At 37.8% G+C, this 13,836-nt stretch overlaps 1 protein-coding gene across 4 annotated transcripts in view; it reads left to right on the plus strand.

Moving 5' to 3' along the window:
• LOC133834844 (uncharacterized) overlaps positions 1 to 13,112 on the plus strand; it is a 62,539-nt gene extending 49,427 nt beyond the window's left edge. For 3 of the 4 annotated variants that reach the window (XM_062264605.1, XM_062264603.1, XM_062264606.1), the window contains 5 exons: positions 4,707 to 4,862; positions 10,054 to 10,156; positions 10,567 to 10,740; positions 11,646 to 11,791; positions 12,718 to 13,112. In XM_062264605.1, the coding sequence (XP_062120589.1) occupies positions 4,707 to 4,862; positions 10,054 to 10,156; positions 10,567 to 10,740; positions 11,646 to 11,791; positions 12,718 to 12,911 (773 nt within the window). In that variant the 3' untranslated portion in view covers positions 12,912 to 13,112. The remainder of the gene's footprint in view (positions 1 to 4,706; positions 4,863 to 10,053; positions 10,157 to 10,566; positions 10,741 to 11,645; positions 11,792 to 12,717) is intronic. The other variant, XM_062264604.1, reaches the window with a different exon arrangement.
• The last annotated feature ends 724 nt before the right edge of the window (positions 13,113 to 13,836 follow it).

A 13,836-nucleotide genomic window follows, 5' to 3' on the forward strand; every position in this document is an offset into this window, starting at 1 on the left:
ATTAGGGATTAGGGCACCATTCGCTTTAGTTAGTTGTTGTTTGTACATTATATGCATTCATATGAGAGAAAATAAGATATTGGGTAGCTCTATGCGTTTTAGTAATGAGAGGAAAACAGGCTCACAAGAAAAGAACCCACAAGATTCTAGAACCCATGCTTCTTCATCTGCTTAACCTTGCCTTAACTGGCATTATGACATGACAAGTTTAAATTACTGAATTCCCCTTTCTTTATTCTCTGTGTCTTAACGGTTAATAAGCATTCCCATTTCTACATGTTAACTGTGAAAAAGCTTGCTATTGTCTAGCTATTTGTTGTAATTAACTTTTCTTTCATGTTTCAATATCATATTATATTACCAGGAGTTAGAGTATCAAATGTAAAGTGGATACACTAATATTGTCTAAAGCTCTTGAGGGTGTTGGCAAGGTTTTAAAAGGCGAAATTGCAAGGCGAGGCGTTTTCTCTTAGTACCGCGAGGCGTAAGCCTCGAGGCGCAACGAGGCGTACGCCTCAACTATAAGAACAAATAAAATTTTAAAAATATAATAAAATTCATAAAATATCCTAAAATTCATGAAATTTCATAAAATTCATAGAATTCATAACAAAGAACACATAAGTCCATGTCAAAGTCATAAAAGTACTAGTTATATAAGTCTTAAAATCATATGGATAAAATGCATTAATCGGTAGATGCTGCTATGAGATGATGGTAGAGAAGAAAAGTGTGAGGGAGAGAGCATAAAATGCATAAAATGAGTGAGGAGAGAGCTTCTTGCGTATAAAGGAGAGAAATAAAGAGTGTGAGGGAGAGCTGAGATGAGATGATGGAGAGATGCTGCTGTGAGATGATGGAGGGGAGATGCTGCTGTGAGGTGATGGAAGAGAAGAAAAGAGGGGATTGCCGTGAGAAGGTTAGGAAGAAATTAAGGTTTTTTTTAACTTAAAATCTGATAAAATAAGCCCAAACTTTAAGCCCATTTAGTTAAAAGAAAAGCCCAAAACACTATTTTAAGAAAGCCCCACGTGTGAGGCAATAAAACAGCCAAAAAGTGTAGAAACATGAGGCATACACCTCAGTCCGCCTCAGCCCGCCTCGCCTCAGAATCGTCCGCCTTAATTCGCCTCACTCATGTGAGGCGTGCGTCTCACTGCCACTTTATGAGGCGGCGCCTCAGAGGCGTTTTTTTACCGCCTCGTCTCAAGGCGCGCCTCGAGGCGTACGCCTCAACCATTTTTTAAAACCATGGGTGTTGGTAATCAAACATGAATTTTAATATGATTTGTGCTTGCCCTAAAAGTTTTCCTGTGTTTGGCCTGTCAAACTCAAAAGGCTGCAAGTTTCCTTGTTGGCCTGTCTTGTAATAAATAAAGCTTCTTTGCGAATTTATCTAACAAACTCCTGATAAGTCTTGAAAAGCATTGTATTCTGTTAGGCCTCCAACTCACATCACTTATGTTAGACGTAAGAAACAGAGGTGCTGATTCATATTTTGGGGTTATAGAATTGTAATGGGTTAAGTCAAAACGTCAATGGGCCAAACAAGGAGACTCTAATTCCAAGCTCTTTCATAGTATCCTTAGCGCTCGTAAAGCTAGGAATTTCATCTCTCGAATTGAGCAAGAGGATGGGACTATCCTTGACAAAGATGTTGATATAGAAAAGGCAATTGTTGATTTTTACTCCTCGTTGTATTCTTCGGTCCCTAGGAGGTGGAGTGGTGTCGAAGGCATTTCTTGGGAGCCTATTCCCTCTTTCTTGTCCTCTTTCATTGAGAGGCCGTTCTCGGAAGAGGAAATTCGTCGTTCAGTTTTCGATTGTGATGGGTCTAAGGCTCCGGGTCCCGATGGTTTCTCTTTGGCTTTCTATCAGGACAATTGGGACACGGTTAAGAGTGATCTCCAAGCAGTGTTCGAGGTTTTCTTTAAGGATGGGGTTATTCATCGGAGGACTAATGAAACTTACATTTGCCTAATTCCGAAGAAGTTGGATAGTTGTCGGGTGCGAGATTTTAGGCCAATTAGTTTGGTCACTAGTCTCTACAAGATTATTTCAAAGGTGTTGGCTGGTCGTCTTAGAGGAGTTCTCTCTGATACAATAGCTGAGACTCAAGGAGCTTTTGTAGAGGGCAGGCAGATCTTGGATACAGTGTTGGTGGCTAATGAGGCAGTGGAGGAGTATCGGAGTAAAGGCAAGAAGGGGTGGGTTTTCAAAATTGATTTTGCCAAGGCCTATGATTGTGTAGATTGGGATTTTCTGGGATTCGTTCTGGATAAGAAAGGTTTTGGTGTAGTTTGGAGAAAGTGGATTCTGGGGTGTTTGTCTACTACTTCTTTCTCCGTGTTTTTAAATGGGAGACCGAGGGGGAAATTTAAAGGTCTAGAGGTCTTCGCCAAGATGATTCCCTCTCACCTTTCTTGTTTACCTTGGTGGTTGATGTTTTGGGCAGGATGGTGGATAAGGCCAAGAGCGTCTCGGCCTTGCGAGGTTTCAAAGTAGGGAAAGATTTGGTGGAAGTCAGCCATCTTCAGTTCGCAGACGATACGATATTTTTTGTGGACGATAACGATTCCTTGTCAGCTTTGTTGGATATTCTGAAAGTTTTTAGCGTAGTTTCTGGACTTTCTATTAACCTGTAGAAGTGCCAGTTATTAGGGATTAACTTGGAGGAGGAGATAGTGAAGCTTCGTGCTAAGGAGATCGGGTGTGAGGTGAGTCAGTGGCCTATGAAGTATTTGGGTCTTCCTTTGGGGGATTCCCCCCATAACAAGGGTTTTTGGGAGCCCGTGGTCTCAAGTTGTGCTAAGAGGTTGGATAGGTGGAAGTGTGCTTTCCTTTTCAGGGGAGGCAGATTGACTCTTATCCAATCGATTCTTTCTTCTATTCCGGTGTATTATTTGTCGCTCTTTCATATTCCTAAGGGGGTCGTGGATGTGTTGGAAAAGCTGATGCGGGATTTTCTTTGGGAAGGGGCGGATCATTCAAAGTCGGATCATCTGGTCTCGTGGAAAGAAGTTTGCAAATCTCGGGATCACGGGGGTTTGGGGATTGGCAATTTAGATTCAAGAAATAAGGCTTTCCTCATGAAGTGGCTATGGCGGTTTCCAATGGAAAGGAACACCTTGTGGCATAGAGTGGTGTTGAGCAAGTATGGGGGAGATGGAGGTTTTTGGGACACTGGTAGAGGGAGGAGGTTGTCTGTTCGTGGCCCGTGGAAAGATATTTCCTCCCTTTATGAGGAATATCATCAGTTTGTTAGTTTCAGGGTGGGGAAGGGGGATCGAATCCGCTTTTGGGAAGATATTTGGATTAACGGTGTTCCTTTAAAGAATCAGTTCCTAGATCTATTTTTGATTTCGATGGGCAGCAATTGTTTGATTAGGGACATGGTGGTTTTAGGAGGGGTTTCGGGCCTTCAAATTCAAGGTTGGGATTTGCGTTTTAGAAGGAATCTGTTCGATAGGGAGGTCACCAGTCTATCTCAGTTGTTACTTTTGTTAGAAAGGGTGGCTTTACCAGTAGTTTTAGAAGATCGGAGGGCATGGATTCCAGACGGTAATGAAGGTTTCTCTTGCAAATCGGCCTTTTGGAGGTTAAGCTATGCTCACTTGGGTTCTGTTCGGGAGTGGGGAAAGTCTTTGTGGAAAAATGTCTCTCCTTCGAGAGTTAAAGTGTTTGGTTGGCTGGTTTTCAACGATAAACTAAATGTTCATGACAATTTGCAAAGAAGAAGACCCTACCATTGTTTGTCCCCTGCTTGGTGCGTTTGTTGTAAGCAGGCAGGGGAGTCCACCAGCCATTTATTCTTGGAGTGTCTTTTCTCAAGAGAATTGTGGGGAAAAGTCTTAGCTGAGTTTGGAATTCTTTGGTGTATGCCCTCTAACTGTTCTGAACTAATTCTCACTAAGTTAGGGGGCGGCAAGCGAGTTTCTCGTCTCTGGCAAACTTTCGTGTTGGAAACTTTTTGGGCCCTATGGCTTGAGAGAAATAACAGACTGTTCGAAGATATTTCTAATTCTGTAGAGACTATTTGGGAAAAGATAAAATTTTGGGTGGCTACTTGGGTGTATAGAAACAAATGTTTTGAGGGGGTTGCCTTTTTGGACCTTATCAGAGATTGGGGCAATTTCTGGATTTAGGTTCTGTTGGTGGGGTTAGTTGTGGTTTTTTTGGGTGATTTGTTGTTTTATTTGTAACCACGGTTTTCCTCCACCATAAGTGAGGGTTTTCAAATTTTTGAGTAGAGGTCAGCCTTTTGACCTTTGTCTCTTTTTCAAAAAAAAAAAAATAGAATTGTAATGGGTTACAATTAATTACTATTATGTTATTTGAGTTGTGTGTTATTGCTGTCAGTTTTGGAATGGGAATAGGTTGTGGTTTATTTTATAAATAGGTAAGGGCTTGGTTTGTAAGGGTATTGTAGAGAGTTGTTGAATGTGTGGAGAGTTGGTGGTCTCTCGAATACCACCAGTGGCTGTGAGAGTGTATTTGCCTATTCCTCTTAATAGAAATTCCAGAACTTTTGTGGAAAAATTACTTATTGTCTTGCTAGTGTTGTGCTTGGTTTCTGGTTTGTTCTTGCTTATTTTTTCAGGTCTTAACCTATTCCCAAAGGGAAAATTTGGCAAGTGCAATTAGAGAGTATATATTGGTGAAATGACTACCTCCTTTCTAATGAGACAGTTGTAAATTATATGCAGAAAATGCAAAGCATGTTCCAGATGTGGAAGATGTTCCTGGACACAAAGGAATAGAACTCTCAAGGGCTCCTATTGAACTAAAAGGTGGTGATTGGGCTATTCAAGCAGTTCCTTGGATTGGAGGTAGAATAATATCCATGATGAACATTCCTTCAGGTAATACATTCAGATACTGTTGGAATTCTAATTTCTTCTTGATCTCTTTTATTTGCCCTCTCGTGGAGGGTGGTGTGACATGGTTTCAGTGAATTATTCATTGGATGCTCTTGTATTTGTAGTTGTTTTTGGATTAATTCTTCTAATCTGATTTTATTGAAGAATAGAAAGGTCAATATATAGGAAAATTACAATGTACAAGATAGCTAAAAAAGGAAAGAAATAAATATTACAACCTATGCTTAGCTGTACAAGACACCCTAGATATTTACACATGCTATCACTATTTCTACACTCCCCTTCAAGCTGTGTTGTATATGTTATACAAACCCAGCTTGGAATTAAATTCTTCAAAACTCGTTCTTGGTAGGGCCTTTGTTAGGATGTCGGCAATCTGTTTCTTTGTGGGAATGTAGTTGAGCTCAGTAACCTTTGAATTTACTTTCTCAAAAATGAAGTGTCGGTTGATTTCAACATGTTTAGTTCTATCATGGTGAATCGGATTCTTAGCAATGTTGATTGCAGCTTGACTATCACTGTACATCTTAACTGACGCAGGAGAGTTAATTCTCAACTCATTCATTAGCCTTTTGAGCCACATTCCTTCACATATACCTAAGGCCAAAGCACGATATTCTGACTCTGCACTACTCCTTGAGACCACGGATTGCTTTTTGCTTCGCCAAGTGACTAAATTACCTCATACATAGGTGCAATAACCACTGGTTGATCATCTGTCAGTCAGCTCTCCAGCCCAACTAGAATCTGTGTAGACTTCTAAGTCTCGATTGTTGTGTTTTCTGAAGTGCAAACCAAGACTTGGTGTCATTTTTAAATATCTTAGAATACGACGAACTGCTTCCAAATGCTCCTCGAAAGGATTGTGCATATGTTGGCTTACCATGCTGACAGAGAAAGCGATATCAGGTCTAGTATGAGAGAGATAGATTAGTTTCCCCACTAATCTTTGATAACTCCCCCTCTCTACTGGAGTTGAATCCTCACTTCGAATTGCTTTCAAGTTTGGATCCATTGGAGTGTCAACAGGCTTACTCCCAATCATTCTAGTTTCTTTTAAAAGGTCTAGAATATACTTTTTTTGAGATATAACAATTCCATCTTTGGATCGGGCTACTTCCATTCCAAGAAAGTATTTGAGGGGTCCTAAATCTTTAATTTCAAACTCTGAGGCAAGAAGTCTTTTGAGATCTGAAATTTTGCATGAATCGTCTCCAGTTAGGATTATGTCATCCACATCGACAATGAGAATTTCCAGCTTCCCGGTTGAAGAGAACTTAACAAATAGGATATGATCAGTATGCCCGAGGTGCGATAAAGAGATTTGAGAAGTTTGCACACTACTCGACCACTGGAGTATTTTTTCATCCCTGGTGGAATTTCCATATAGACTTCTTCTTCGAGTTCCCCATTCAAGAAGGCATTTTTTACATCCAACTGATATAAGGGTCAATCACAATTTACAGCAAGTGATAACAAAACTTTTACTGTATTAAGCTTGGCGACGGGAGCAAAGGTCTCTTGATAGTCAACACCATATGATTGAGTGAACCCTTTCACAACCAACCGAGCCTTGAATCTGTTGATACTCCCATCTGAGTTATACTTGACGGTGAAAATCCACTTACAACCAACTGTTCGCTTTCCTTGAGGTAACTCAATGAGAACCCAAGTACCATTTTTCTCAAGAGCATTGATTTCTTCATCAATTGCAATCTTCCATTTAGGATCTTTCAAGGCCTCATAAATGTCTGTAGGAATCTGAATAAGATCAAAGAAAGAGACAAAGGCTCGGTACATAGGTGTTAGTTTCCCATAGGCAACATATTTCTCTATTGGGTGATTTGTACAAGTTATGACACCATTTCGAAGAGCAATAGGCAGGTCAATGTCATCAATAGTAGGAGAAACTAACTCATGAGTCATAGAATCCATACCTTCATGATTTTCAAGGTCGTGAGAGCTCGGTTGAGTGTTTGAACAGTCCTTTGTCTTGTATGTTGACCTCTATATTCCTAACTTTTCTCCTGCTATAAACACGAAGTTCTTTATTACCTATATCAAATTGTGCTTGAGTTTGAAGTGGCGATACATTTGAGAGTGTTTGGATTTTCATCGGCGGAAAATGAGGTCGGACTGACTATAGGAAGTGAGGAGGACGGGCTGGATGTATTTTCTGGGCTGAGATTTGGTTGGATAGGCAAAGAAGAAGGCAAGGGAGAACCAGTTGATTGTGACAACACAGGTAAGGGTTGAGCAGTTTGATGATGTTCATGTGTGAAGACATTGGGTTGAAGAAATGCAGCCTGATGATCATGAAGAGTTTCCCAAAGTTGATATTCCTTTGAATGCTCCCCCTGAATACCAGGTTTGGGAAAGAAAGATTGATGTTAAAAAAAAGTGACATCCATAGTGTTATAAACCCTCTTTGTAACTGGGGAGTAACATTTGTAACCCTTATGAGTGCTGGAATAGCCGATAAAGAGACATTTGTGAAACTTTGGATCAAGATTTGTTCTTTTGTGATCATAAATATGGACAAAGGCAATACAGCCGAAGACTTTGAGCGGAAGATTTGAGGAGAAAGTTGAGATATGAGAGAAAGTTGAATTGTAGTACTCGGCTAGGCATACGATTTATGAGATAGGTGGCTGTGAGTACGGCTTCCCCCCAAAACTGTTTCAGAACATTATTTGAAAACATGATTGACCTAGAAACTTTAAGAAGATGTCTATTTTTTCTCTCAGCCACCCCATTTTGCTGTGGAGTATCAACACATGAATTAATATGAACAATCTCTTGCTCTAACAAGTATGAACCAAGAATGGAGTTAAAATATTCCTTCCCATTGTCAGTTTTTAGAATTTGGATTTTTTGGTTGAATTGATTTTGAATCATGGAATGGAAATTTTGAAAGATAGAAGCAGTTTCTGATTTGTCTTTCATGAGAAAGGTCCATGTTGTCCTAGTGTGATCATTGATAAAGGATACGAACCATCTAGATCCATTGATATTTGTTACCTGTGAGGGTCCCTAAATATCACTGTGTATCAGTGAAAAAGGTTTGGAAGGTTTGTAAGAAAAATTGGGATAAGAGTTTCGAGTGTGTTTAGCAAGTTGACAGCCTTCATAGTGAAAGAATTTTGGTCGTTTGTGGATAAATAACCGAGGAAAGAGTTTTTCAAGATAACATAAATTTGGATGTCCAAGTCGAAAATGCCACAACATGATAAGATTGTCATTCGAAACAGACATAGAATGAGAAATAGAATTTAAATGGTTACCACAACTTGATTTGTGAACTTGTTTACTTTTAGGAAAATCCTTGAGAATATAGAGTCCATCGTGCATTTCAGCACTGCCAATCACCTTTGCCGAGCCCACAACCTGAAATTCACAAAAATTTGGATAGAATTTAGTCACACAATTCAAGTCTCTTGTGAGTTTGCTTATTGAGAGAAAATTGCAACTTAATTTAGAGACAAATAGAATAGATGAAAGGAGAAGATCATCTGATAATTTTACAGAACCACTCCCCATCACTTTTGAGAGGGATCCATCGGCAATTCTGACTGTGAGGCAATGAGCACATTGTTTGAAGGTGGTGAAGACTTGTAAATCACCCGTCATGTGGTCGGAAGCCCCTGAATCCACTATCCAAAGACCTTTGTTGGCGAATGCAGTAAATGTGTGAGATGAAGAACCTTGATGACACATTATACTGACGTTTGCCTCAATTGTGGGTGGTTGTAGCTACTGCAAAAAATGTCGAAGAGGGTTCGGAGGTGTTTTGAGAGGTGGCAAACTTTGTTCCTTTGAGATGTGGCTGACTTTGTGATGGTTGGTAGAGGGTTCTCATGAAGTTGAAACAAATTTATGAGATTAATTGGCTAAGATGGAGGAGCCATGAAATTTGGAGATTGGATTTTCATGGTGAATGGGCAGCAGAGAAAACAATGGGCAGCGGAAAAAAGGATGTTTATGAACTCAAGATAGATGGAAAAACTTAGCACAAAAATGCAATTCTTTGATGAAATGGCAGGAGAACCCGAGATGAAGAGTCACAGCCACAATAGGAAGTGTCGAGGAGGAAGACGCTGGAGAAAGATAGTCGGCGACATTGTCACGCGCGCGCGTGGGAGAAGACGTCGGGAAGTGTGGCGGCGTGTGTGACTCACGCACCATTCTTCTAGACCACGAGATTTGGGGTTTTGCCGATCGGAGGTGGGGCAAGTTTTTTGGGTAGGAGGTGAGATTAATAGACAACTCTAAAAAGGATTTCTAAGTTTGAGCCTCAAAGAACGAAACCCTAATTTTGTAATAAATGGCAGAGGAAAGAAATTGGAAAGATTTCCCAATTTTTGGACTACAAACCTGGCTATGATACAATGTAGTTGTTTTGGGATTAATTCTTCTAATCTGATTTTATTGAAGAATAGAAAAGCTAATATATAGGCAAATTACAATGTACAAAATAGCTAAAAAAGGAAAGAAATAAATATTACAAATTATGCTTAGCTTTACAAGACACCCTAGATATTTACACATATGCTATCACTATTTCTACAGTATTTAATCAGTCTAATTGTCTACACAAGAAGAACATAGTGCAATTCTCTTAAATGTTACCAAAAAGCGATAATTATTTGTAATAGAATCTTCAAAAATTAGACTGGTTGCTTGGTTTGAAATTTATTTATTTCCTTCCTGGAAATATTACTATTTAGATTTCAGTACCTGAACCCCCTACGTTCTCCAAAATTTCTGTAAATACCATTACACATTAACTGTTAAAACCATTTATCAAGAAAGTAAACCAACCAGAATCCCATGTATTTGTTTTTCCTATTACGGGGTAACACATATTATAATTAAGGAAGGAAAGAAAAATTAGAATTTTGAACATGATAATGTCTAAATTATTCAAATAGTTAATCAGCTTAGCTAATACTTGATTGAATTTTAAATAGGATTGTAGTTTGGGAGCTCAAAAGAACTAGAAGTTGGATTTGACTAATGAAAGAAAAAGTGATTGCATATAATTTTCTTCTATAAAAAAAATGATGACCTTTCATAAATTTTTCATTTCTCCAAGCAGCTTTCATATTCCAATTTTCTTGCAGTATGAAATCCTGATACTTTACAATTTGTTTTGCGTCATTCGTTGTCACAGGAATACAGTGGCTTCATAGTAGGGTCGAGGTTAATGGATATGAAGAATATAGTGGTCCTGAATACCACTCTGCTGGATGGTCTGAGGAATATAATGTTATTGAGTGAGTTGCCTGAAGGAATCTCTTGTGCATTTATCAGTGAATAATAATTTAAAAGATCATCTCAATATATTTGAAAGGAGGTCAGTCTAAGACAAAGGCCTCTGTCTCTTATTAAAAAAAAAAAAATTTAAAGATCTTATTTGAGTAGATGTACCAGGCACCTGCTTCAAGTTGTTTTTTTAATTATTGGGGGTACTGGTGTATGTTTTATAAAAAACAAAAAAGCACAAATAAAACCTTCTCAGAATGCTTGTAAAGTGGATGAAGCACTTCTGTTTTGTTTGCTACAAAACAAGATTTTATTTTTGGTATATTATATAGTATTATTTGAATGGCTACATAATTTCTAGGCAAAGAATAAAGGGTACATTGTATAACTTTTGACTATACTTGAATCCTTCTGCCTGCAGACGGAATCTTGAGCATGCAGGAGAGCAGGAATCTCTTTTGTTAGAAGGAGACATTGGTGGTGGATTGGTTATGAAACGGAAAATACATATTACTAAGGATGAACCCGAAGTGTTTCGAATAGATTCTAGCATTGTCGCACAAAACGTTGGTGCTGGTTCTGGTGGATTTTCAAGGTTGGCATAATAAAACACTTAATTTTCTTTTTTTTATTCAATATTATTTTATTGTAATTCTTTACTTTGTGTTGTGCTAAACATTTTTTTTTGGCAAACAGAGATCATATATATTAATAAAAGATGATTAGGTATCTTCTGAATTGCAATCTAATGAGGCCCAAAAGGCTACTCTATAGTATATAAACTAGTCTATGAACCAAAGACTCACATTGCATTCACAGATACCAGTCACATAGTAGCTTGGAGAAAGATTATGTCTTGAACTTGTTGTTAGTGAATGTCCATATAGTCACCCAATGTTTTACTCTTTCCCAAATAACTCCTACTTCCTCTTCTGCATCGTGGAAGATTCTATTGTTTCTCTCCATTCATACCTAAGCATCATTCATTCTGAATTCGACATAATAATTTAGGATGCTCAATGATGGATTGCTCTCGTTAACACCACTAAGAAGTGAAGAAGGTTTAAGTCTTCGCCATCTCTTTTGCTCATAGCAACAAGCTATCATTTAAAATAACATCTGCATGATGACTATACCCTTGGTCAAGACCTTACGCTTACTGAGTATGAAATGTGTATACCATCTTCACCGTATCTCCCTTGCACCTTTGAGGACATCAATTCCCTTTCTCTGCTTTGTAAGTTCGTAATCATAAATTTTGTAATGGATAAGCTAAATCTGTAAGTAAATATCTGCCCAACCATGCCTATATAAAGATCTAGATTTGTTTCCCACTACAGAAGAAAATGTGGTTCTGTTATTGTGAAAGAAAATTGCATCTGTAGTGTGTTTCTTGAACTTGTTTTGTTTTCTTTCTCCTATTAAAGAAACATCTTTCCTTCGGGTTTGTTTTATTAGTGTAATATATGCATATTTAATCACTAGTATTTTAATTTGTAGATTGGTTTGCCTAAGAGTACACCCAATGTTCACCCTCCTGCACCCCTCAGAATCTTACGTCTCATTTACCTCCATTGATGGGTCAAAGCATAAAATTTGGCCAGAGTCTGGGGAGCAGTTTTATGAAGGAAATCTTCTACCTAATGGTAAAGTTGCTCATTTTCAGTGTTTGCATTCAAAACAAACAGCTGTTCATTTGAATAAACTACTACTCTTAGCAATGCGGAAATAGAGGAAATATTAACAAGTGTAGCTACTTAATTTATATGTTCTGTCCTGCAAACCTTCATAAAATTCACCAACATTATTAGCTCAAATATGCTAGAAATGATAGGATATTCCATTTCAATTTTGTTTTCGATGATTGAGCTTAATCAAACAATTATAGAGTTACTTGAAAAAATTGATTTGTTGTCTGAAATAACCAGAACTAAATGCCGTGCATTTTAGATGTGTATGGTCAAACTATGGAATAGAAACAGGGTGGCATTTCACTTTCTAAGGTATTTGAAATATTGAATCTTTGGTAGTTATTATTGGATGTCTACACAGTACTTACAAAGGAACTTTTCAACTATACACCATTTTCCTTATAATCTATTTTCTCAATAAAAATTATTTGAATGAAAAGTTTTGTTATAAGATATCTTGCTTTGAACTGTTCAATCAAATTGTTCTGTATGGGGTTGAGCAATATTTTCTTTTGTTGACTATTCTTTCTCTTTACTGTAGAAATTTAAGTTGGGCTCGGTTTATAATATTAATTTTATCTCTTTAATGTTTTTGGTCTTGAGAAACTAGGTAATCTAGAATATTATGTATCAACAACGTATAGAAAAACTGAGGTTAAAATTTGGATGATTAGATTCTGAGTTACGTGAGTTGATAGACTGTTGTGAAGTTTTTTCTACATTTTTGGTTATTATGTTGATTTTAAATTGTGTCTGTAATTTTTAAGTGTTCCTAGCTTGTCCCATTGAGTGCTCTTGTGTCAAGGGATTAGGAGTTTAGCTCTGTTGCCCTTGAGATAATTGCTTACTGATTCAAATGGCTTTCGTATTGTCATTTCTAGGTGAATGGATGCTCATTGACAAATGTCTCGGTCTGGCGCTAGTGAATCATTTTGATATCAATGAGGTTTTCAAGTGCCTCATCCACTGGGGCACTGGTACTGTAAATTTAGAGCTGTGGTCTGAGCAGAGGCCTGTTTCGGAGCAATCACCTCTCAAGATCTCCCATAGTTACAAGGTCATTATAATCCCTTAAAAAGCTAATTCACTACAAAACTCGACTGCGTGGGAGATTTTGAACTGCAAAATGTTCCACTTTGAATAGCTTTGCGATTTAGATGGTCCAGGCACTGAATGCTTATTAATGCACAACTTTGAACCTATAAACTTTGATTTCTCAAAGTCAATAAAATATAAATGCAAGGTGCCTGCTTTTCTCTGCGGCAGTATTCTTCTACTTGAAAATTGACTTCATTTTCTAAGCTCCAAATTCTTTGACGCTTCTTCAATGGTTGTGTAGAGAGAACTTGTTGGAGGGAGGAAGAGATAGAGAGTGGGTATATGAGGGTGAGTGGAGAGAGAATGTCAATGAAAGAGATAGAGACAACGAGAGACAAGGTGACGGAGGAGAGAGTGACGGAGTGAGGGTGAAGTAAAAGGGAGAGATTGAGAAGAGACATGGATAGTTTTGGAAGTATATATTTTAGGGTGATGCTATAGTGCATCCCAGAAAAGGGGACATTGGTGATGATTTTCAGTGCAATTTTTTTTAATCTAGTACATTGATGTTATTTAGAGCATATGATAAATTTTAGGAAATTTTGAATAATTTACGATACTGAAAATAAAACTCAAATAGTTGGTTGCACGTGTGATTATTTTTTTTTTTGTGGAAAGTAACATGTTTGGAATTTATTTTTGGCACAGTAAATTATTTAGAGTTTTCTAAAAAATTGTAGAATGATCTAAATAATTACAATATACACAGTCATTAAAAAAACCGCCAAAAATACTACACTAAGAGAGCACCAATGTGCCTTTTTTGGGGGACGCGCCGGAAAATCCTCCCAAAAGATTTATACTCCATAAATATATAAGTGCACCTTAAACTAAATTTATCTCATTTCATAAATAAATAGAATATATATAGGGAAATTCTAGTATATAGGTGTCATTTTAAC

Source organism: Humulus lupulus, chromosome 5 (assembly GCF_963169125.1).
Source record: "Humulus lupulus chromosome 5, drHumLupu1.1, whole genome shotgun sequence".
Taxonomy (NCBI): domain Eukaryota; kingdom Viridiplantae; phylum Streptophyta; class Magnoliopsida; order Rosales; family Cannabaceae; genus Humulus; species Humulus lupulus.